This window comes from Chelonia mydas, chromosome 22, assembly GCF_015237465.2.
Source record: "Chelonia mydas isolate rCheMyd1 chromosome 22, rCheMyd1.pri.v2, whole genome shotgun sequence".
In the NCBI taxonomy this organism is placed as follows: domain Eukaryota; kingdom Metazoa; phylum Chordata; order Testudines; family Cheloniidae; genus Chelonia; species Chelonia mydas.
This window is the reverse complement of record NC_051262.2, coordinates 17,868,711-17,894,096: the sequence shown is the minus strand read 5'-3', so window position 1 is coordinate 17,894,096 and position 25,386 is coordinate 17,868,711. Positions and strand designations below refer to the sequence as shown.

General features: G+C 52.9%; 1 protein-coding gene across 2 annotated transcripts in view; it reads left to right on the top strand.

Annotated features, from left to right (window-relative positions):
- Positions 1-25,386, top strand: part of DSCAML1 (DS cell adhesion molecule like 1) — a 353,599-nt gene that overhangs the window by 200,129 nt on the left and 128,084 nt on the right. For both annotated transcript variants that reach the window (XM_043534224.1, XM_037882497.2), the window contains 7 exons: positions 3,000-3,278; positions 5,730-6,005; positions 7,275-7,571; positions 11,288-11,560; positions 17,463-17,741; positions 18,103-18,222; positions 19,251-19,427. In XM_043534224.1, coding sequence (XP_043390159.1) covers positions 3,000-3,278; positions 5,730-6,005; positions 7,275-7,571; positions 11,288-11,560; positions 17,463-17,741; positions 18,103-18,222; positions 19,251-19,427 — 1,701 coding nt within the window. The remainder of the gene's footprint in view (positions 1-2,999; positions 3,279-5,729; positions 6,006-7,274; positions 7,572-11,287; positions 11,561-17,462; positions 17,742-18,102; positions 18,223-19,250; positions 19,428-25,386) is intronic.

The following is a 25,386-nucleotide window of genomic DNA, read 5'->3' as shown; positions in this document are numbered from 1 at the left end:
TCCTGCCCCTGCTGTGCCGACAGGGTCGCTCGGAGACCCTGGGGTTCAGTAACCACTGGTGTCGTTGGTTTACGGGTTGTGCTCCTGCCAACCTTTTCACCATACACAGTTTGGGTTCTAGTGTCTGCACCTGGGAGGGAAGAGCTATTGCTCTGCTTCCGCTCCCCCACCTGGCTTCCTTCCTCCCGGCTAATAGGGTGAACAGCTGTCTCCCATTCACCAGTTAGGTGCAGGTTTTCTCTAGCCAGCTCCAAGTTACTTCCTTTAATGGGTGCTGGCGTGACAGAGGGCCAAGTCAGCAATTCTTGCCCAGCACCCCATCACAGAGCCTGACATGGGACCCACTGGGATCTGTATGGGGTAGATCTAAAACCCAGGCGCTGTGCCCTGGCCAAGCTGCCAGGACCCGTGTCTGCTGGAAGGAGCTCTTACCATGTAATAATTTACGGCTCTTGCCCTCAAAAGGTAGCAGATCAGTTATTTACATTGACTTCCATTTTCTTAGCAGTATAATGGACTTAACTCCCTCTATATATTAATTATGATCTGGACATTATAGAGTTCTTAGAGAGGCTCTTGGTAGTACAGCAAGTTAATGCACTGGCCGTTCACCTCCATGGGCTTCTGTTCAAATGCCACCAAGGTCATAAGCACACGTGAGTGGCGATTCCAGCCCACTCCTTCCTGAGCATTTTTCCACTTGGCAGAAATGACCATGGCAGTTTCTTCACAGGGTGGCAATTGCAGGGGGTGCGAGCGTTCCGGTCTGAAGGGCATTGGCAGGGCTGGTGTGGGGGAGCCCAGGGCTGGAACTGCAGGGGGTGCGAGTGTTCGGGTCTGAAGGGTGTCGGCAGGGCTGGTGTGGGGACCCCACGGCGGGAATTAAGTGCAGGGGGTACTGCAGATGAGCACTGAGGGGCGTGGGCTGTGCTGTGTGTATGTGTGGGGTGTTGGGGGCCGGGCCAGGAAAGCAGGAGGCACTGGAGGTCAGGACTGAAGTACCTAGGCAGAGGTGCATGTGGGGATCCCAGGGCTTAAGAAGGTTTTTGGGGGGTGACAGGTCAGGATTGGAGCCCCCGGCCTGAGCTGCGTCAGGACAGTTGACCCTGGCCTTTGGCACACTTTAGCAATTGTCCTCCCCTTTCCCTGCTGTCCACTGACTCTCCGCAGAGTGACACAGGGCAGAGTGGTGCTGGAGGCGATTTTGTGGAGGTTAATGAGATTGGGAGTCAGCCCCTTGAACAAGGCACAGACACCCCCCCTGCATTCCTGGTCCATCATCAGGAGGTACTGGAAGAGGTGCAGGGGCTTTGGCTCAGGTCTGGCTGGCCAGAGAGGGATCACTCGAGTGGCAGCTCTCCGTGCAGAACCAGATGCAGCCGCAAGCCGCCTTTCATCCAAGTTAGCTCATCTGCCGATTGAATTGCCCACTTGTCTTCCAGCCTCGCCCCCCCCCTCCCCAAAACCTGGACGTGAAGTACAGCTGCCAGCTGGGTAGCCCGGGAAGCCATGCAGCATGACACCGGGCTGTGATGTGATGTGATGTGACAGGCCGGAATGTGAGCAGCCCGATGCGACGTGAGGAAGATGCAAGTGATACTGCCGCAGAAAGCGCAGTCTGCATTGCTGGGTGTCGCGGGGAGCTCCAGGCTCCGCTGCCTGCCCAAGTTACTCTAATCTGGAGGGACTTCACTCGGCTTGGATTCAAATCACCCCTTGCACCAATCAGCTTTGAATCCCTAGTTCTCGACCATATGTTCGTTGGCCTTGTTGGTGCTGGTTTTGGCTCCTGTGTTACCCGGTTGATGGCCGTGCCCTGGCTGTGCAGTGGGGGCTCGTGGTGAGCAGAGGGGCAGATGGAGAAGGGAAGCCAGGGCTCCTCGGTTCTGGCACTGACTCGCTGTGTGACCGTGGGCACGTCACTTTTATCTCCAGGCCCCGTCAGTAGAGGAGGGATGATACGTAGCTACCCCACAGCGGGGTTGCGTGGGTTAAATAATATTCGCTAGCGCCCTGTACTTCCCCAATGCACCTCTCAGCTGAGGACCTGTGCACTGTCATTCGTATCCAAGAGCTACCACCTTGCTGCCCCATGGCTATTGAGCGAAGTAGTTGTCTGAAGGGCAGGGTCCAGTGGCAGCTGTTGGCAACGTCTGCCCCTGAGGAGGCAGGCCCGGGGGAGGAGGTGGAGCTGGGTTAGCAGCAGGGAGCGTGGCATGTTGTGCCAGAGTTAGCAGCTGGGCAGACCAGACGTTCAGACCCCTTACTGGTATGTGTCCCCAGCTGAAGGGCATGGACAGGAACCGCCCCTTCCCTGGGCTTTGCGCTGTCCTCTCCTGAAGACAAGACCCCCAGGACCCCATCACCAGGCTTCGTATAGTCTTCTCATATGGACAGGACCCCTCCACTCACCCCTCCTGGGCTTTGCGCTGTCCTCTCCCAGGCTGGGGTGTGTTCTGTTTTGGGGCGGGGGCACTCAATCTGGCTTGGCCCGTGCTGGCCATGGCTGGTATTTCCATGCCATGGCGTTTTACTGCAGCGTGGGAGCAATGAAAACGGTGTCTTTCCCCTGGAATTGAATTTCATGCCTGAGACTCGGTGATTAATTTTCTCCCCTCCTGGCCACCTGATGGGCCCCTGTCCTTGTAAATTTTGAAATATACCACAGAATTTGTGTCTTTTGCACCAGTTAGGTCCCCTTGCGTAGTTCCTACTGTGCTGTATTTATCTCACCCTCTCATAGTGAGTATGTCTCCCAGCCTTCCTGGGAAGGATAGTTTGTAGCTGAATTCTGTGGTTGTGGCTGCCCCCAGGTCACTAAGCACAGGCCTTCCCCGGTATCTCTGTCCTCCTGGGTCCCCAGTGTTTATAACCAAATGCTCTAGTTTGCCCTCCGCCCCCACGTAATGCACCAGCCAGATGGTGCAGGCTGAAGAAAGGGTGTGTCGGCCTTTGCTCCATATCTGCTTCTGAGCAGTTTGTTTCCTCTCTGCTCTTAGACCCAGCAGAATCCATCCCTACCATCCTAGATGGCTTTCAGTCCAGGGAGGTAAAGGCAGGCCAGCTGGTGGAGCTTCCGTGCATCGCCTCCGGGTACCCGAACCCAGCCATCCGGTGGATCAAGGACGGGCGGCCACTCCCTGCAGACAGCAGGTGGACCAAGCGCATCACAGGACTGACAATCAGTGACCTGCGTGTGGAGGACAGTGGGACGTACATCTGTGAGGTCACAAACACCTTCGGGTCGGCCGAAGTCACCGGGACCCTCACAGTCATAGGTGAGAGCCGACCAAACAACGGAGAATGTAAAGTTATGGGCCGCTCCATTGCACATCTGGGGAATGGGGGTTGGGGGCAGTGGGCTCATCTGGGGAATGGGAGGTGGGCACATCTCTAGAAAGGATCCATCCATCTCTTCAGAGACAGTAAGCCTGGTTTCTGTTAATCTCATTTTATTAATATTGGAGCTGGGCGTGGGCCAAGAGGGTGGATCCCACCCCTCCCCCTTCCAGACTTTGGGTCAAGTGGGATTCCAGTCTGGATCTGAGGTCCATGGTTCAGGCCCATCTTTGCTCAGATCAGAAAGGGCCTACCTGGGCCTACTCCCCAGAGCCTGAACAATCAGCCAAAGTGGGTGTTAAAGGGGAATCGTGACTGCTGCCGGATAGCCCAGTGCTGCAACCGAGTTTTGATTTCTCTTCTCCCTTGCATGTCAGGCTTGTTGCCCTGATGCCTTGGCCTGCGTGGGTTTTATATGCCCTGGGTTATGTTCTGTGTGTTAGTGTTATGGCCCATTTTGCTGTCTTCTCCTTAAACATTAGCAATAGTGAGGTGCGCAGCTCTGGATTTCATTGATCATGCCATAGTGGGGGGCATCCTCTCTAACCTCCCAAAGTCCTGGCCCGGCATTCCTTGGCCCTCTGTTAACCTGGGGTGGATTGTCTGGGGGCAGCCCCCTCTTGGGTTGTTCCAAAGTTCTGGCCGGGAATCTGGAGACATGCCTGAGGTCATCCCAGGGCTGTTCATTTGCATGGGGCAGGTGGTTCTGAGGGATTCTAGCCTGGCTATTGCTGGTCCCTGTTCCAGAATTGCATGAGGTGGATGGGTGATCAAAATGAAATCGCCTTCTTGGCCCCGCCATCGTACAATGCCTGGTACATTGCAGGCTCGGGGACATCCCTGTGCTGTGTGCCGGAGCACAGTACCTTGTTACACGTAGAGCGCAGAGCATTTGAAAGAAGTTTGTTTATTTATATCACAGCAAAATATCTCAGAGAGCCCCAGATTTACCATTTTAATGGAGAGAACAGACCGGGACTAGTGGAAAACCAGAGCGCTACGTTGTGTGACTGGTTGGGTTATTAGTGTTAGTTTTATATTAGGGGCCTGCATGTTGTGTTTTGTTTGATTTTATGTTTAATAAACTCCAGCCAAACAGTAAATTCTGTCTGGGGAGGACATATGTTTATTGCAGGCTTTGTTCCTGGGGATCTCCTTGGTCCCCAGTAACCCAGCTGTGCAGCATGCCCCTGGGGATGGGGGGCATGTTTGCCCCAGCTCCCGCAGCGACGCTCAGCATGTCCTGCGTGTTTGTGGAGGGCTAAAATCCCGACATGCCCAGGCGGGCATGCATGGGGCTGGATCAAAAGGGGAGGCTCCACCCAACGCAGCAGCATGCTCAGTGAGCAGCTCCAGGGAAGTCTCTGCTCAGAGCAGGCCTGTCACACCTAACACGTCAGCCCGCCATGATGTCTGCTTCCAAACGCAGCCAGCCTCTTCACACCAGCTCCTGTGCAGTCAGAGTGAAAACGATCCACAGGGGAGGCACTGCCTGCCCCCCGCGCTCCTGGCTGTTGGGCATGTTGCCCGCACCACGCAGAGGAGCGTGTGTGGGGGTGACATTAAGATGGGGGGCCCTTGCTGGAGACTCTGAGGAAGGTCAGGGACACACCTGGCTTATTGTGCAATGACATTTCACGTGCAGTCAGGCTAATGCTTCCCCGGGAGAGAGACCACGTTAATCAAGGGACTCACGGAGTGCACTGTGCAGGGAGTGCTCCATCTCCCAGCCTCGCTGGTGCCAGCTGCCATGCCAGCCGTGCCCTGCCCCCTGCACTCTGATGGTTCCTCCTGGCAGTGCTGGGTGCAGTTGCACTAACCCCCCCCCTCGAGCCCCCATCAGGGGTAGGTTTTGTGTAAGGCTCCTGATTCCAGCAGGCCCCCTTTCCCCTCACCAAATCAACACTTGCTCTTGACTCAGCGGCTGCTGGAAAGGCTTAGGAGCAGGGGTCTGGGCCTGCAGCTGGTCCGCCCTTCCCAGGAGTTTGCTGGTCGAGGCAGACTCCTGACCCCAGCCAGCAAACACACGTTCGAATACAAATTGCCTTGCCTACACTAGGATTTGAGCGTGTGCTCACCGGCGCGTGTTGAAAACACACCTGCTTCCTAGTGAAGCCAAGGCCTTGCCGTGCTCACTGCGGCAGGTCACTTGCAGCGTTCCCGACAGCAGCTTGCTGGTATCCTCCTGCTGCAGCCCAGGGAGTAGAAGGGAGACCTCGCTGCCACTCAGTGTGATGGGCCAGATTCCGCCCTGGTGCAACTCGGCTGGTGCCAGTCGGGTTCCCCTGGGGCCCTCCACCTCCTGTGCCGAGAGAGAGATCGCTAGATCCTTTCCCCAGGCCATGAGCCCTGAGTGTTTTTTCTTTTGCCTCTCACCCTGTCGTGCACAGACCCTCTGCACGTGAGCCTCACGCCAAAGAAGCTGAAGACGGGCATTGGCAGCACAGTCATCCTCTCCTGCGCCCTCAGCGGCTCGCCGGAGTATGCCCTCCGTTGGTACCGCAACACAGACCTGGTGGTGCTGGACGACTACATCTCCATCCGGGGGATTAGCAACGAGACCCTCCTCATCACTGCCGCGCAGAAGAGCCACTCTGGGGCCTACCAGTGTTTCGCCACCCGGAAAGCCCAAACGGCGCAGGACTTCTCCATCATTGCGCTGGAGGGTGAGTCGGCTTCTCGGGCGTGACGGTGAGGAGGGGAGTCGTTAGAGGGTCTCTCCAGCATCCTTTGCCACCCATGGAAGCTCTGTGTGCAGAACAAGTGCAGGGGAGATTTACAGCATCGCTAGGAGAGGAGACTGTTGCCCCTTAATTAGACCCTACTCCCCTGCTTCTTGGCCTGTGTCCAGGCGTGTGTGTACTGGCCAGTGGGCTCCAGAGCTGTGTCCACACACAGCTGCAAGGTTTGCCCATTTCTGCTCCTGGAAGTGAGATTCTGCGATGCCAAGTGCTCCCCGTGCTTTGCCCAAGTGCTTGGACGCTCCCAAGGGGCTTCGCAACAATTCACTGAACTACGCCATGCAATGCCCCTGCGTTGTAGGGGTCAACCCAGCACTGAAATACAGCCGTCTCTGGGGCGGAACCAACAGTTATTTAACAGCACCTAGCAACACTACCCGGTATTTCAGGAAAGGAAAGGAAGGGAAGAAGAATTCCCGTCTGCAGGAGGAGCTGGGTGAGGCAGAATGTAGTTATCAGACACGGTGTGGTCAGGAAGTTGCTCTCCCTTAGTGAAGGTCCTAGGGTGCTTTTGATAACAGGTGGCCAGGACTTTAGTGTAACCTGCTATAGTAACTGCAGGGAGAGAACCACAGCTGGGCCCTGTCCTCTGCAGGAAGGGTCTGTACCAAGAAAGCAAAATAAGCGACAGTAACTAGATGGGGAAAGGAGGAGCTGCCCAGATGGGGCTCATTGTGGTGCCCTGGCCTTGGGTATGGGCCCATCCCCCCCGAAAGGCATCCTCCCTCCTTTGCCTCCCAAGCAGTGTCCTTCCCTCTAGTGCATGTGCCAGGGTGCAGGCTGAGCCCTGTGTCCCTGCCCCTCTCATGCTCCCTTTTATGTCTCATCTGAAAAATGCTACTAAGCCAATGTCCCCCCGGTTCTCATCAGCCCCTCTGAAAGCAGCAGCCCTCCTCCCTGGGCCATGCAGGCTGGGCATGGTGGGGCCCTGGCCAGGGAGCATGGCGTGTTAGGTACGTTCACCCCATTGGTTTGTTGTTGTTTATCTGTGTCGCGGAAGCACTAGGAGCCACAGCCCTGGACCAGAACCCCATTGTGCTGGGCGCTGGACAAACAGAACAGGATGCCCCTGCCCCCAGAGAACTGACAGTCTAAGTTGTGTTTAAAACCCTCCGTCAAGCTTGTGCCTAAATGCAGCTTGCGAGGGCCCCAGCCTGAAGCCCTAACATGCCCCTCACCGGGTGTCTCTCCTAGATGGGACCCCCCGGATCGTCTCCTCCTTCAGCGAGAAAGTGGTCAACCCGGGCGAGCAGTTCTCCCTGATGTGTGCCGCCAAAGGCGCTCCCCCACCCACCATCACCTGGGCCCTGGACGATGAGCCCATCCAGAGGGACAACGAGCACCGCACCAATCAGTACACCATGTCAGACGGCACCACCGTGAGCCACATGAACGTCACCAGCCCGCAGATCAAGGACGGAGGGGTGTACCGGTGCGCCGCGCGGAACTCGGTGGGCAGCGCCGAATACCAAGCGCGAATAAACGTAAGAGGTGCCTGTCTACTTTTAAATATCAGCATAGGACTCATACTGGGCTTTGTTCTGTTCTGTTTTTTGGTAGAATCGCTCTTCTTTTGTGCCGTTCCACCCAGCTCCCCCACTGCCCTTGCTGTACTTTTGAAGTTGCTTCAAATCATCAGCATGCACTTGGTCGAACAAACCTTCCCTGTGGTTCATCAAGTGAGGCAGGACGTGGGGAGCCTACGGAACTCATTGCCACAAGATTATATTGAGGCCAAAATCTTAGCAGGAATCCCAGAAGAATCGGGTGTTTATGTGGCTATTGTGGACATCTACAGCTATGTTAGAGGATTAAAATCCATGAGGAGTGTGGTGAACCCCCATGCTGCTCTCCCGAAGCCAAGCTGCAGCAGTGGGGAATGGGTTGCACCCTCCTCTGAAGCATCTGGTGCTGGCCGCTGTTGGAGACAGGAGACTGGGCTGGATGGGCCCCGGTCTGGCACTGGCTAGCCATCCCAAGGTGGCTGGCTGTCCCATTCGAAACATTTTGTAACATATTGAGGCAAACATCTCAGTTTGTAAAGCAGAGCCATGTCTCGTGATCCAGCTCTCGGAGAGTGGCTCTGCACTATTCCCTGGGAGTTGTCAGGGTCACCGTGCTGCAGAGGTGCTGACTGAGGAAAGCCCCTGCATCTCAGTGCCATGTGGTTCCCTACTCCTCAGGGGTTATGTTCCAGGGCTACACTAGGGCAGACTGCAGATCCAGATCTCCCCAAAGCTGGTGGTTGTCACATGCCAACGAAGGTCATTGCAATTTCCACCTTAAAGCTGCATGTCCCGTCCATTTCTTTTTTTGCAAATATTGTGGGAGAAGCTAACGCTCATCAGAGTGAAGGATTTTGCTGCCGGAAGTTAGGAAGACTATAAGCATCATATGCCCCGCCCTGCCAATGCACAGCAGTTCTGACCTGCAGCACCCCCCATTCCAGGCCTGCCCCACGGCCCCAGCTTTGCCAGTGTAACTCAGCCCTGATCTGCTCCACCTCCTACTATTTCAATCTGGGCAGTGGGGAGAAATCCCTCCTCTCCTCCCTTCTAAACCTAATGCATCTTGGTCCTAACCTGCAGTGTCCTCTGCAGCACCCCCAGCAACACCAGTCATTGGTTTCTGAGCAGATATTGCCAGCTTCACCAACCGTTGCCTTTGGGAGGAGCCGCCAATTTAATTCCCACTACAGCTCTGGGAGGATTTGGAGCCCAGCTCCCTGGAGATGAGAGCTAGTGCACGCATCCACTCTGCTCTCCTCCTGTTGATCAAAGTGCAGCTGGTAAATATGTCTGTTCCCCCAGAGAGTGGCTCCAGCTGATCCCAGAGGGTGAGCAGTTGTGACGGGCAGCGGGAATGTGCCCTGCAAGGCCTCAGCCTAACTTTTCCCTACTTGTTTTAACTGCACAGTGCCTTGGGGCCCTGCCTCACCTCTGACCTGTCCACCTCATAACTCTGACTCTGTCCTTCCTTCCCAGCACTAACTGCCCCTAGGCATTGGAGTGTGATTAAACCCGATGGCGAGCCAATTTGTTAAATCATGACGAATGAGCTGAATTTTCTCTTTGATTTGTCATAGCTGTATTTTCTTTGTCTGCTAAAATCCATTGTGCTGTTAATCATTCCTCTTGTTATGGTTGGAGCATGCTGTTCTTTGCATTACAGGGACTTCTGGTGGGCAAAATTCTAAGACACAAGGTACAGTATTAGCCGGTGACCGTTAACAGTTAAAGCTTCCTATTGTATAGGTATGAACTAGACAAAGCCAAAAGTAACATTATTTTATCTACCAGAAGCAAGTTTGAATGGCCGTGTTCATCCGTGTCTCCGGTTTGCGATGGTGTTTGTCTGGAAGTCCAGTGAAGCTGGGCTTTGGCCGCCATTGATCACTAAATCTGGAGCAAGTTCATCGCTTAGCAATGGGAACCACTAGCAAAGTTTGTTGGTGAACGTTGTTTTGTTCTTTAACGGCAGATCCCTAGGTTAGAATGCAGGTTCCTTACTCTGGGCACGCGCACGTCGCTCTGACAGGGCCACGGGGCTGTTTATCAGGAGCAAGTTTTTAAAACTTTTCCAAGTCCTCTGTCAAATTTACTGCCACTTTTACACCCCCACCCACAGCCTTTCTTTTCTGCTGGTCGAGAAGCCAGTGTTCCACGGCCAGTATGATGCATGGGTGTGCGTTCCTGAGTAATGGCTGCCCTATGTGCGTTAGCTGGGTCTGAAGCTGCCAGTGCTGAATTTGATTCAAGAGAGAGGCAGGAAGGGTTGGTAGCTCTAGGTTTGCCTGGACTGTTTCCACTACACTCCCAGGACTGTCTGGGGGTGTGCGGCCCTTTTCCCCTTCAGTGCTCAGGGGAGAACTTTGTGGCTGATGCTTCTTATAAGATGCTTTTTTCTTTGCTGGGTGTTTTCTTTTGATGGACTCTCTGTTTTTGAAGTTGTATCCCATCGGCACCCCAGAGTGAGGGCTGGCAGAAAGAGCGTTTTTAAATCCATTTTTTATATTATTTCCCAACTGCTCTGGAGCATTAGAAGCGGTGGCTTTACCAGAACATGAGGCAGCTGAAAGCATCACCAAAGCACCTTCCCCCACTTCTGCCTCCCTCCAGCCCCAATCTCATCTTATTTTCAGAGCTTCCAGAAAAAACTCCCCCAATTGTGAAATCCCTTCTCAGTAACTTTTGGAGAGAGTGGGTAGGAGAGATAGGAAAAGCATTAAAAAGTGAAAGCAGCAAACTGCTTTTGAATGCGTTTGTTTTACATGCCAAGGAAATGCATCTTCCGTAAGAGTGTCCTGCATACCTGATTAACTCCGAGTTCTGCAGTTCGCCTCAGGCTGGGATCCAAGATATAGTTGATCTTTACACTGTAGGTGGAGTGTTAGTTTGCTGTTTCATTTAGGCAACAGCAGACAACTAGGAGAACAATATGATTGTTGATCTAAGACACATGGTGTTGAAATACTCAAGTGTAGTGTTCTTCTGATCCATAAACCAGCCTGAAAGCCAGAGAGAAACTGCTAAACAGTGCCTTTTCAGCAAAACGTGGATCCCTTGCTGGAGGCTCAGGCAGGCTGATTTTAAAGTGGAGGTAAAATAGTTTGCAGTTGAGATTGGCCGTGTGAGGTCCTGCGCCTGGCATATTCCTTTTTAAAGAGACATGCAGGGCAGCTGTGAGTGTGTTAGAAGCTGAATGGAGCTTAGGGAAGCAGCACAGAAACATACAGCCTCGTCAGCAAAGCCGCGCTGTCCCTAGCATTGCCGGGGGTGCTTCCGGAGGTACGCAGAGAGTGCCCCGTGGACAGAACTTTCACAGCTGAGCGTGGAAGTGACACCCACACAATCTGGCTGTGATTTTAAAAAGCACCTAAGTGGTTCTGGAGCACATGGCCCAGTGACTTTCAGCGGGGGCACGTTCTCCTGCGCTGCGGTGGCGCTTTGGAATATCCCACCCTTTGTGCACAAGTGACTCTGGGGCCAAAGTTTGTCAAAAGCTGGCTCTGCAATTTCTGAGTGCGTGCAGGATGTGGGGAGCTCACCCATATTTGAGCTGTTGCCTCCCCCCTCCCAAAGGTGAGCAAACCCTAAGTGTTTATCTTGCCTATGAAATGTGCTCTGAAATAGCAACAGATCTGTGTGCAAACAAATTGCTCTTCGGAATTAACCTAGCCTGCTTCTTTCCTCCTTCCCACAATGTAGGTCCCCCGAGTATCCGAGCCATGAAGAATATAACGGCAGTGGCGGGTAGGGATACCTTCATCAACTGCAGGGTGATCGGGTATCCATACTATTCCATCAAGTGGTACAAGGATGCCTTGCTGCTGCCAGATAACCACCGCCAGGTGGTCTTTGAGAACGGGACCCTTAAGCTGATGGATGTGCAGAAGGGCATGGATGAAGGGGAGTATCTCTGCAGCGTCCTGATCCAGCCGCAGCTCTCTATCAGCCAGAGCGTCCACGTTACCGTGAAAGGTAGGAGAATGGGAGTGCTAAAGCGGCCCCTGGCTTTAGCAGGGGACTTGCTCTCCTACCCTGGTGTCCTGCCAGTTCTTGGAGCCTCTCATGTGTTAGTTGCAGGGGACTTTCAGGGACTTTCAGCAGCCCAGCTGGCTGATTTCAGCATTGTCCTTTTGGCATTTTCTCTCTCTCTTTCACGCACGCACACCAAAGTCAGAGCTATCCCACCATGCCTGGGTTTTACCAAGAGGGACGTAGGTGAGTCGTAACTGAAGAGCACAGTCACCTCAGCCTCGTTTGGTCTTGGGGAGCCCAGCTGTGGGAGGGGAGAAAGGGTAACCGTCAGGAACGCTGCTGGAAAATCCCCAATCTCCTGCCTGCAAGATGTTTGTTGCAGAAGCCTTTGCCAATTGCCTGTCCCAGGCAATCTTGACTGGTGCTGCATGAGAAACCTCTCCCCTTCCATGCTCTTCTGGGCCTTTCGGCTGCACTGACTAGTCTGCCTCCCACCCACAGCCCCGGGGCACCAATAGCTCCCAGTGCTCAGTTGCACGTGGACAACAACTTTACCATGGGTCACACATTTGCGGGCCCAGGCAGAGCAGAGGTTGCATTCGAATAATTGTGAGCAAGTTGCTGCTGTGGGATGAAGATGGATAAGCCAAGCAGGGACGCGTCTCGCTCCATTGGACACACCCTGGGCTCTTCGGCCAGACTGTGGCCTTGCATCGCAAACGTTACGTGGGTCCAAGTTCAATTCCCATCGTTCTGGGTTAGCTGCTGCAGCCCCAGTGAATTAGTTCAGTTACTGCTGAATAACTGCCTGGACCTGCCGCTCCCTGTGCCGCCCCTCTCCATAGTGTATCCATTTCCCATTACGGGCAATGGAGCAAGAATTTACAGTGTAAACACAAAGTATTAAAACATCTAACCTTTGCTCAGATCACCTTCGTTGAGGTTTTGCTGTGTGTGTTAGCTTTTAAAAAAATAATACACTCAGTCTTCCGAGCGGACAGAACATCTTAAAAGCTTCTACAGCCCATCAATTATTCAGCCCCATTCAGGGAGCTATCAGTCCTAATGAATTGAATCTGATGCATTCCATTCCAGTGACTTGCTGAGATTGTGTTATGAGCGTGTGATGCTACAGTATCTTCCATCCTCAGGGTTGTCGGGGCTCCTCAGCCTGTCGCCAGCTCGGTGGGTGCAGTAAATCATTTCGACAAACACAGCCACAGCAGGAGAGAAGAAGGGCAGTTCTTTCTCTCCGTCTCGCGGAGCCGAGTATTTCTGGAATGCCCTTGAGTTCTGCAGTGGGTTTTGTTCTGATGCCCCATCCTTCATAGCCTCATTTGGAATTGGGTTAGCAGGAGCATGCATCCATGCTGATTATGAATTCTGCCACTTGATTAGCTCGTACTCTCCTCCAAGGCTTTGCAAAAGGAACATGGAGGAAGCTGTGTTCTGTAGATGGCATGGATCAGAGATCTGCAGAAAGGCCTTCTCTGTCGTCGGGAGCCCTACAGGGTTGGTAACTGCGCTGGGTATCTTTGTTGGCAGGAGCTTTTTTATTTTGGAAGCCACCACCCCTGAAACTCGGCGGGAGGGATAGCTCAGTGATTTGAGCATTGGCCTGCTAAACCCAGGGGTGTGAGTTCAATCCTTGAGGGGGCCATTTAGGGATCTGGGGCAAAAACTGGGGATTGGTCCTGCTTTGAGTAGGGGGTTGGACTAGATGACCTCCTGAGGTCCCTTCCAACCCTGATATTCTATGAACACAAGCTCTCAAGAGGACACAGTGCATTCAGCAGCACTTGCTAGTGCACGAAAGTTAATGGGCTGCCAGGCATCCTGGCAACTGGTCACGCAGAGTTCAGGGGGATTCCAAGTGAGGATACCTTGGGTGAGTTCCTCGTGGGGTAGGCTCAGGGTGGACAGTTTGGGAGTGTGGCAATAAGACGCCTGTTGTCCCTATGTTTGGGAGCCATTGATGTTTGTGTGAAATGAGTAGTAGGAGAGCTGGGAAGAGGGAGAGGACCTTTGCATTTCTTCTTCTTCTTGTCACGAATCCCTTCTGTACCTTACACGTCATACTACAGTTCATCTGAGATTTTATTGCTGGTTTGAGTTTTACAAAACTCATTGGGCTCCTGTGGGGAGAGCTGACCCTTGTGGATTGTCAGTACAGGTTTACAGTAAACAAAGCCAAACTTGGAATGAAACCATCATGCTTTCTGAGAAAACCATGTGAAACCTGAGTTTGCACCAAACCCTAAATCTCTCCTTCTTCACTCAGGGATAACAATCTCAACAATGTCCTATACACCTGCATAGTCTAGTGCAGGTGCTAAAGCTCGGGACAAAACGTCCATAAACTGGCATGGAGTTTTGGTGCGAAAGGAGTGGGCATACAGGGAGTACCTGGAGACTGCAGTGGAGAATGCCCTGGGTGTCTCTCCAACATGTGGCTGCATTGAGGAACGGAGCCTCCCAGCAAAAGAACTCAGCCTGCAACGGCAGGCGGCAGGAGTCTCCTCCCTGAGACACTTTGAGAACTAGGTTGGCCAAAGCACTAGGAAAAAATTTCAGCAGGGGACAGTCCTTGGTTAGCCCATAGGCCTTTCCCACCTCTCCCTTCTCCAGCTGCATGAGGCAGCGTTATGTTTTTGTTTGTGAGCAGTGCAATTTTTCTTTATTTCAATATGTGTGTGTGTGTGAGAGCGAGAGCGGGCCTATGTGGGTGTGTGCGCATGAAACATAACATAATTCAACTCTTCTCAATCTCGAGAAGGTGCCATTCGAGAATGTAAGTCTGCTGAAGATGAGCTGCAGACCCACATATTCTGGGCTCCCATTGATATGCAAACCCTTCTGAGCCTGGATTTACTGTCTTGATCAGCAGTCGGTGGCAGTTGTAGAAAGTTGAGCTGATTTAAATGTTCTCCGGTCTGGCTGACAGGGCCATTCCAATTGGAAGGGAGACAGGTTTATTTCATCTGCAGCACGGCTGGTTAGAATTTATACCAGAATTTAGATGTCGTTTATTTATTTATATATTTATTGGCCATCAGATAAAAGACCCATGGAAAAAAATTGAAAATGCCCTGGAATACAATCCGAGCTGCTCCAAAGACCGGAGTAAATAAATATAATGGTATGTACGTAGAGACTATGCGATGGCATGGAATGCTGAAAAGCTTTTATTGCCACAGTTGCCGGGTGACCACATTACGTGCCACAAGTGAGTTATACAAGTCTTCCGAAGCAAGTGATGATACAAGCTTTACAGCACCCCTTGCACCTGTGCCTAGAGTGTTCATGCTCGTTTTTTAAATCTTAGCCCTGTTTTTAAGTCTCCGGCTGCTTTTCCCTCTTTGGGGGCTAGTCACTTTTGAGCTGATGCTGTGGGTGTGCTCAGCATAGAGCTCTCCCCAGGAGCGGCATGAACCGGGAATTGCTCGGGACAGGAAGGACTTTGAGCTGCTTTCTCTGGCTGCGCCCTGTAGTGGTATGACTAGGGGGCATGCAGTGGAGTGGGGAGCAGTAATGGTTTGGGGATGGCTGCGTTACCCATGTTCCTACAGTGTCACCTCGTACTGACCTCCAGGCCAAGCTGAGGGTGTGGGACCAGGGCTCATCGCCCCGGGATCCAGTTCTGTCAGTAGTGCTGCCTAGACTGGGCTGAAACGAAGGGTGTGTCTACACTGTAGCTGGGAATGAGCCTCCCACCTCGGGCAGACAGACTTGCAGTAGCCGGGCTCCAGTTAGCAAGCTGAAAATAGCAGTGTGGACGTTCTGGCTTGGGCTGAGTTGGACCCTGTAGGCGTCAGAACCCCAGCTCCAGCCCAGGCCAGAACGTCCACACTGCTATTTTCAGCTCGCTAACTGGAGCCCGGCTACTGCAAGTCTGTCTCCCTGAGCTGGGAGGCTTGATCCCCGCTTTAGTGGAGAGGGAGCCGAAGAGGCGCTGATCCAAAGTCCTGATTACAAATGTAACCCTCTCACCTCAGGGCAAGGGCTGAGGAGATGGACCCTCTGCATGCATCCCAGCCCAGGGGTGGGTGAATGGGCCCTGTATTGTGCTAATTAGGGGCCTACTAGAAAAGAAGAGAGACAAGACAACCTTGGGAAACAATTGGAAAGTGAAAAGCAGTGGGTTTAGCTCAGCTTGTCTCCGCCCAAGTGACAGTGTCTTAGTGCCCCCCTGAGGTCAGCAGCTTCTTGTGATCCAGAGGAGGTGAGCATGAGAGAGTCCTTCCACTTGGAGTGATGGAAATCCCCCACCCCCGTGTCCTCCCCATTCTGTATCAGCAGTTACATTAAAATCTGTTTTGGCTGTAGTCTCTTGGAGTGCAATGATCTCCACGCTCTCCATGGAGTGTCACTTTTAGGCTCCAACAGTTTTACATTCCAGCCCCAAAATCCTGCTCAGATTTCATTAGTGCTATTTAGTTTAGAACCCTGTCTCCTTCGTGGCCCAGCCTTGTTGCTCATCCAAGTTCTTGCGTTTCTGGGAGACATGGATCCCTGAACCCGTCCTGTTTCTTACAGCTATGGAAGCCATCAGCTGTCACCATTGGGACCTCTTCTCCTTAGTGGTCTCTTTGTCTCCTCTGACAGCACTGCCAGAGCATCCTCCCCCCTGGGATCCACTCTAACAGCTGTGCTCACTATTCCAGGCAGCAGACTAAACCTCTATCTTCTTTTAACCTAGTTTTGTGTGGATTTGGTGCTCATGATTTAAATAGCGATACTCAGAGCCAAGGCTGGACTGGGCTTACACTTAGACAACCTTTCTCTGTGAAGGAAACCCTGAACACTGCCGTGCGACCCAGTTCAGTGACTCTCCCAGCCCTGCTGCGTCGCTTCAGGCCTGAACTGCACTCCCCCGCCCAGTTAATTCCAACCCGGGGCTCTGGCACCACTGTGCTAAAATGACTAAGGGTCTGGGACCCACACATGCCATTACTCCACTTGTGAATTCCCAGGCTCTGAAACCCAGGTCTGTGGAGTAAAAGGACTCGTGAGCTTTCCTGAGCTGCCGTAGCTAGGGTGTGCTCTCGCTGAACACACGGGCGCTCCCGAGAGAGAAGAATTTGTAGTTGTCCCAACATCAAGAAGTTGATGCAGAATATAAAAAACCCTTCAAGAGCCGGCTGTTGTCAAGGAGAGTTAGAACATGGGAGGTTCTTCTGCCGAATTCTTGCTGGGGCTGTGTGGTTTAGCTGGTGTTTAAAGAGGCCTGTGAGGTGTGTTGGGAGAGAGCAGTGCACAGATACCCAAGCCCTCCTCCCCTCTGCAACAGACTGCAGAGCATACACAATTAATTATTCATTAATTATGGAAAACAGGCGCTGCTGGCTCCATGGCTCCGGCTTCTTGAGTCATTCCTCTGCAGCTGAGCTGATGGAGCAGCCGAGTCCTGTCGGGAGGAGGTTCTCCGGCCCTTGTCTGCTCCCAGAGCACCACAGAGGCTCTGCTGAGAGCGTCAACTGTTGGAGTAAAAACCGCCGTGTTTCCAGCAGCGAGGGCCATCTTGGCTGATGTGACAATAGATGTCACAGATGTCGCCATGAGACACAACATCACTCATTGCACAGAGCCCCTCAACTTGTGGCCAGGTGCCCCCTTAAAGGCATGTTAAATTGTCCTGGTGTGACACGGTGGGTCAGCAAAAGGGTACTGATAACTCCCACTGTTAGTGGGGCCACAGGGAACACTGTGGGGCCTCAAGGAAGGTGCTGGGTTCAGTTCCCCACAGTGTGAGTGGGCGCAGCAGCTCCTTGGAAGCCATAGGAGATGGGTCTACACCCCCCAGGGCTGAATTTGCCCCAGTGACTTCAGGCTTAATTTTTAAATGATTCTGGGTCCTTCTTCCAAACCAGGCTCCTCACTGTTTTGCTCCTTGCCTTGCCAGTCCCTCCCCTGATCCAGCCCTTTGAGTTCCCACCGGCCTCGATTGGCCAGCTCCTCTACATCCCCTGCGTGGTCTCCTCGGGGGACATGCCCATCCGCATCACCTGGCGGAAGGATGGGCAGGTGATCATCTCTGGCTCGGGGGTCACTATCGAGAGCAAAGAGTTCATGAGCTCCCTGCAGATCTCCAGCGTCTCCCTCAAGCACAACGGCAACTACACGTGCATCGCCAGCAACGCCGCCGCCACCGTGAGCCGCGAGCGGCAGCTGGTCGTGCGAGGTGAGAGCCTGGGAGCCCCGGGGCGGGCGTGGCTGGGCGCTCGTCGTCCTGTCCTCTGAGCCAAGACCGGCATCCTCTCTGTGCTTTGGGCGGTCGCAATCCAAAGCAGCCTGTGCCCTCTTTGGGGGTGAGTGAGTCGGAGGGAGAGGATGGTGGGAGGAGGGACGTTCAGAGGCGTGGATGGGAGAGAAGAACGCGCTGCGGGTGGGGTTTGAAATGAGGCAGCGGGACAGAGACAGCACTGGTGAGGCTGCAGCAGTACGGGCAGGAGGCCGGTGCCGCTGAATCAGCGGGATGAGCCCGCCGAGAGGCATGGCGGGTTTGAGCCATGGTGACCGTGCTGTTCTTTGACTTTCCCCAGTGCCGCCTCGTTTCGTGGTCCAGCCCAACAACCAGGATGGCATCTATGGCAAAGCGGGGGTGCTGAACTGCTCTGTGGATGGGTATCCCCCTCCCAAGGTCATGTGGAAGCATGCAAAAGGTAGGTGTGAGCTACCGTGTCTCATGCATGTGACGCCTGGCTCGGGGAATGGCCCGTTCGTGGCAGCTGCTCTGCCTGGGCGAAGGACACGCTTGAGGGGTGAAAAGGCACATGGCAGCTGTGGCCGCCCCTCTCCCTTACAGGGGCTCTCCTCCACGCTCGTCACTATCTGGTAGTTGCCTTAGCAAGGCGGTCCTAGACAGTATGTGATATTGCTCCGGTGGGATTATAGCTCGCTCGGATCCCACCCACACTGCCTGTGCCTGGATATGTGTGTTCCTCTCTGAGCCCGTTCCAGAGGAGCGCTGAGGAGACTGGCCAGGCATTTTAGAAAGGAGATAGCAAACCTCTTCTCCACTGGCCCTCATGGGCTGCAGCCCCTCCTTCTCTCTGGCACAGCATGCTCCAGATGCTGCTGCGCCCTCTGGGCCCATCCGCAAGGGCTCGTGGGAGAGAGCTCTGCTGTTTGTAAAATCCCAGCGCAGGTCAGCGTCTTGTAACCAGACCTGGCCTGGGGCTTTTCAGCCTGTCCGGCCCGGAAGTTCACTCCTCTACCGCAGCTGCTGCTGACGTGCTGGCGCTTGGGTGCCGTTCTGGGGGTGCCATTGTGAAGCTTGACACATTTAAGTCTCTCCCTCTCCCCAGCAGGCATGGCTATTTTCCCCTTCTTCTGTGCTGTGGAGGGAGGTGAAGCCAGTCTGGTGCCACTTTTGCTGATGGCCTACATCTTTTATCAGCTTGCCATTTGGACCTGGTGCGAGCCGGGTTCTGAGCGCTGTGCGCGGCAGGCAGCTGAGTGTGCAGACCCAGCCAGGAGCTCACGCTTTCTATGGGACTCTCCCAGGAATGGCTGCTGTCTTTTCTCTTGAACTCCTCTGGGTAGAGGGAGGTCAGGGCAGGCTGAGAGGGAGGCGTTAGGAATCTGGGGGACATTTAAAAGCAACAGACAATAGCAGCCTCAGGCGCCCCTAAACCTTCTCTGCCTTAGCTGTGTCCTCTCAGGATTGTTTCTTCGTGTCTCCTCCTAGGAAGCGGGAACCCCCAGCAGTACCATCCTGTGCCCCTCACGGGCCGCATTCAAATCCTTCCCAACAGCTCGCTGCTTATTCGTCATGTGCTGGAGGAGGACATTGGCTATTACCTTTGCCAGGCCAGCAACGGTGTGGGGACGGATATCAGCAAGTCCATGTTCCTCACTGTCAAGAGTAAGTAGCTCCGCCATTTCGCAGCGAGTCCGAGGTGGGGAGAGCAGGGGAGAGCCAGCCGGAGGCAGAGGGGAGAAGTCACCCAGCAAATGGGATGCAGAGAGGAAAGAAGAGAGGAAGCAGGGAACAGACTCAGTGTTCGACATGCCCCTACTCTGGGTGGCCTGCAATGTTTGGAGGGAGAGAGCAAATGTGCGTTTGTGGGGAAAGGACAGCAGCACGGTGGGGAAGAGGCAGGGTCAGTTACTTGTGGAGCCACATGGCATGCTGGGGGTTGGGATGCGACTGGGGTGCCAGGAAAGCTGGGGTGCCAGTGAGCTCAGGAAATTGGAATGCAGAGTCCCTAGAAACGCCAGAGAGAGAGAACAAAGACACCAGGCGTTGGAGAGGTGTGTGTGGTAAAACCTAGTGAGCTGAGGAAACCGGCTAGAGGGTCTCCATGGAATGCACAGGCTATGGCTCCTGCTGCCTCGCTGTAGGACATTGCATGTACGCTGGCCTTGGAGGTTGTCTGTCAGGTTATTCGATTTTCACAGAAAACTCTTCCAGTTGTGGGAAATTTTGACAAAGAAAGTCATTGAAATTTCAAATGTGTTTGATCAGCTCTCCCCAGGGGGAACTTCCCCCCACCAGCAGGGGCACCCAGAGAGCTGAATGGTTGGTACAGAGAGATCCCAGGGCCATCATGGGAGTGATTATGCTGCAGAGTGTAAATTCATTGGGACAGTTGCCCTTGGTGAGGGAATCAGTGTGTTCTGCAGGGGTGAATGGGACCCTTTACGGGCTGCCAGGATTGCATCTGACTGTCTGGTTTTGGGGGTCAAATTTGCTTAGATTTTAAGCCATCCAGGGCAGGGGGTGCCTTGTCTCCTGTCTGTACAGCACCTCGTGTGCTGCAGGTGTTGGCAAGCAGAGGGGAGTAACAAATGCAGTGTCTAGGGGGGGTTTATGTCCCCTGGGTCTCTGGGCCTGTGTCTCCCCCACTGCCTCATGCCCCAGCTAGGTCTTAAATCAAATCCCCGGGGCCAGGTGGAGGGTAAAGTTCCAAAACACCTGGGTACTAAAGACGACTCATGGTCCTTTTCAATCCTATGTATTGCTACCTGGTGCTGCGTAGCTCAGCCCCTGCGTGCTGGCTGCGGGCCAAGCTCTCCTCGCGGGAGCGGTGTGTCTCAGCCAGCTCCGTGCAGTGCCATCTGATAGCTCCCTCCTTTTATATTTGGAGATACTTTATCGCATGCAAAGCCCTTCCTGCCTCGGCAGGCCAGCACACGAATTCCTGGCAATCAATGCAGAGAGAGCTGAAAGAGGGATTGATTCCTATCCCCCGGGGAGCTGCTTCCCTTACCCTATCAAAAAACACTTTGTCCTTAATAAAACCGGGCAATCAATCTACATCATCCGAGGGGAAAAGAGGAAGGGAAATAGCTTTGCTAACTCCCTGCTTATGGGCCTGTTAGTGGTGTTAGACACCTTGTTCACACTGCGCACAGTATTGGATTCCTCTCTCGCTGCTATCAGTGGAATAGATAATCTCCAGCTCCTCTTTATTTAGTTCGGTTGTTGCAAGAGCTTAAATCTGAAAGAAGCAGCAGACTATCCCAACTGTGCTCATTACTGCGGCGGTTCATTCATGTCACTCGAGTTAAGATCATGTCATGGCTCCGTTACAGAGCGTCAGATGTTCAAGGCTTTATTACCAGGCTGTGAAACAATATCACTCAGGGCTGCAGTGAGCTCTTTGAGCTGTTTATTCACCAAATTTCACAGGTTGGTACTTCCTGCTTTTAAAGAGTGTAGCGTTGCTGTCCTGTTCCATTCCAGTGCTGAACCCTTCCTGGCTTTGGTAAGCTAATTAACACAAGTAAAGTGCTTTGAGATCCACTGGGAGAAAGGCACTCTGGACAGGCTAACCCTTAATGGCCCATGCTTTCCTCTTAGTCCTTGCACGTACACAGCTCTTAGTGGAGTCAGTGGGAGCTTTGCCTGAGTGAGGACTTCAGGATCTGTCTCTTTGTGATTTTATTATTTAAGATGCATCTTCCCCCAGCTGGTTGGTTATAAAGCCTCAATTCAGAAAATACATGTGAGTAGATCTATGCATGTCTCATTTACTTCAATGGGACTACTCAAGTGAGTAAAGTTACTCCTGTTCGTAAGGGTTCATAGGATCAGACCCTTATGGTGGCATATTTGGGGACTGGCAGGGGCTGGACAGAGGTTTTAGACCCTCTGACTGGTCCAGGCCCAACCCGTCCCACATGTTGAGGCTGTCTGCCAGCATGCTGAAAATGGCTGTGTTCAGGTTTGGTAGGAGTTGGGGGATTATTTCCACTAGCTTTAAATGGGGCCAGTCAGCACCTGATGCTTACTGCACCCAGGGTCTCCTATTTGTATTTGTTTGCACAAAGATTTTCGTAACAAAATAAGCATGAGTGAGTCTGCCCCAGCCTGGGCCACGCAGCCACCCCGACTCCAGCTGGGGCTGGCCTCCCTATCTTGACACTCCCAAATCCCTGCACCCGGCACTTATCAGTTCCCAGTCAGGACTCAAACATTAAAAATTGGTCACAAAAATGAAACAAACAGATTGGCTCTGGTTGCCCCTTCACCAAGGTCTTTTCCTCCCTCCCCTCACATGTGTTAATTTCTCTTGTGGATTGATGAATTGAAAAGAGCCATTTCAAACAAAATACTTCAATAAGATGCAGGTACAAAGCGTGGACGATTAATCCAGAGTGAATGTGCAGAACTATCCAGAGTTTGAACTGTCGCCTCGTCCCCACTGCCTTGTGTAATTGCATCCCAGGACAGGTTGCTTGCTGACTTGAATAGCACATAACCTTATTATGCATGTGCTTTTACATTTCTCGGAGACCTCTGCAGCCTTTGAAAAGGCTCGACTGAATAGGTAGACAAAGCGCCACAGCCAATTAAACGTTATAAGGGTTCTTTGTTTTGTTTCATTTTTTTAATTTTGTTTAGAGAAATGTCAGGCCAATTAAAGTGAGATCGGTGTGAGCTTTCATTTAAAGGCAGGTCGCTGTGGATGGAGTCAAATGAAAGTTAATCAGAGTCCAAACAAAATGTGCTTGTGTGCGGAAGAGAGACGGGGACTAGCCTTTTAAAGCCACATTGCTGGGAAGGGTCTAGAGGCTTCTTATATGCGGGGAAGGTTCTGTGTCTATGTGCCATGTGCCCAGATACTGCAGTGATGGGCACTGTGTTGATCACCAGAATGGAGAGAGAATATCCCATGTAGGGATTTATGGGTGTGGCTTGGGGTTCTGCAAACCCACCAGCCCCACAAAGATTGACCTGCTGCTTTTGTCAGGTGGCAAGTGAAGAAAACAGCTCTGGTTCTATCCTCTTTGGAAGTTTAGCCCCTTGGGTTGCCATTTCTCCACCCTTCTTTCCTGCCTTTAACAAACACTGGGTGAGAGCCGTGAGAGCACGCCAGTGGGCAGAAGGTAGTACGGGGCTGTGCGTTGGCTCCCAGACTGCGGTACGGAACGTATGTGTGCTCATGAAGGAGTATTGTCTCGTGGTCAGGACTCTTGGGTGCTTGTCTCCGCTCAGCCTCTGGCTTGCTCTGTGACCCTGGTCCAGTCTCTGTTTCCCCACCTGTTAGATGGGGATAATGCTGCAGGCATCACAGAGATGGTTTGGCATGATTTATGGTTAGTAAAGTCCCTTGGGGTTTGTAGACGCTTTTGTGTAAGGATCCCAAGTAACTGTTGTTAATGTTGGTGTGGTTCTTTCCACAGAGACACCAAGAGGGCGGGGCGGGGAGGTTTGGGGGGGAGACAGCTGTTCTGTTCAGAACATGAGAGTCGGTGAGTCTCTGTTGGGTTGATTGAGACATGAGAGGCTTTTAAAACTTGGGGTTTTCCCTCTGGAAGTGCAAATTCAGTACTGTGACTCCTCGCTTAACATTGTAGTTATGTTCCTGAAAAATGTGACTTGAAGCGAAACGATGTTAAACGAATCCAATTTCCCAATAAAAATTAATATAAATAGGGGGGTTGAGTTCCAGAGAAATTCTTTTCACCAGACAAAAAACTATAAATATACAGACACACACACACACACACATACACAGTATAGGTTTTAAGCAAACAATTTAATATTGTACACAGCAATGATGATTGTGAAACTTGGTTGAGGTGGTGAAGTTAGAGGGTGGAAGAGGGTGGGATATTTCCCAGGGAATGCCTTACTGCTCAATGATGAACTAGCATTCGGCTAAGCCCTCAAGGGTTAACACATTGTTGTTAATGTAGCCTCACACTCCGCAAGGCAGCACCCATGGAGGGAGGGGAGACAGCCTGGCAGACAGAGACACACACCCTGTGTGTGGGGGAGAGAGAGAGAGAGAAAGAGATGTGTATTGCCCCTTTAAGTACGCTGACCGGACTCTAAGTACATTGCCTTTAAAAAAATCAGGAAGTTGAGACAGCAGCTCCCTCCTGAGCCCTGTCCTGTCCCTCCCTGCTCTATATGGAGAGGGGTTAGCGGGGTGCAGCAGTAGGGGGAGGGGGACACCCTGACATTAGCCCCCCTCTTCCCCACTCCCCTGCACAGCAAGCAGGAGGCTCCCGGGAGCAGCTCCAAGGCAGAGGGCAGGAGCAGCACACGGCAGTGGGGGGAGGGACAGCTGAACTGGGGCCAATTGGTAGCCTGCTGGGTGGCTGCTGCACAGGGAACTTAGGGGTGCGGGGAGCTGATAGGGGGGCTGCCGGTCCACCCTGGTTCCAAGCCCCCACCAGCTCGCTGCAACGGGCTGCTCTTCCTCCAAGCAGTGGACAAAGCAGGTGGCTGCCAAATGAGTTATAAGGGAGCATTGCACAACTTTAAAGGAGCATGTTCCCTAATTGATCAGCAATGAACAGAACCAGGACGACTTTAAGTGCGGAGTTACTGTACTGATCTATTTTATTCCCTATGCCCTGAACCTAGTCATTGATCCTGCTCCGGAGAGCACCTGTCCTGAGCCAGCGTGATTTTGGCAAGGAAGTTTCACGTTTTAGGGGAAATGTTTTTTTGTAGCAGGCTGAGTTTATTAAAGGGGGAAAGGCAGGTGTTAAAAGTTGCTCAGGTATTTGGAATGTGAGAAGTAACCCTGGGGGAAGGCTCAGTGAGCAGAGTGCCGGTGAGGGGATCAAAGGGGCATGAACACAGTTATGCACCATGCTGGGTGTCGAGAGGGAGGGCCTGATCCTTAGCGGGTGGAAAGTCCATGCATGTGGATGTGATGGAGCTATGCTAGTTTGCATCCGCTGAGCATCCGGTCCGATGCGAATGCACGGCGCTTAAGAGATGTGGCGTCTCCCCTGGGATGATTTGGGGCTGCTCCTGTACCGTTGTTTCTGTGTCTGCAGTGCAAAGGCCAGGTGCATTCTCTCCCCGCCAGCCCAGGAGTGATCTCCGATAGTCCCATCTCTGCTGCAGGGTGGATGCTAGCCAGGTTAAAGGAGCTCTTTGTAAACTGAGGGGAGATAAGGAGCAGGTTGAGAAAGCTGTGTCTGTCATTCTGTATGGGCCGTGCCTTGGAGCTCTCTCCCGGAGGGTGCAGCAGTGCAACTGTTAAGGCAGCTGTCCCATTACCTTCCTGAGGAACCCGGCCTGCCCATCAGCTTGGAGGGCCTCCATTTTCGGACACAGATTTCTGCTTCAAGATGGCTGCTGCAGCAGAGCAAGTCACACACTGTGCTCTCTTGGGGAGATGTTGCATCTGTTCATTTTTGTTCCCGCTAATCTGAAATAAAAGGTGCAGAGACTTAAAGGGACATGCTTTGTGTGTGCAGAAAACACGGCAGCAGGCGTAAAAACCAACAGTGCTGCGGGACAGCTCGGGTTGCTGTTTGCAAGACACATTTTGGAGTGGGGGGGGGTGGCCTTCAGGGGCTGCCAGACCCTGCCCTAGTCCCCCTCCAGTGGCTTAAGCTCATTTTCCAGC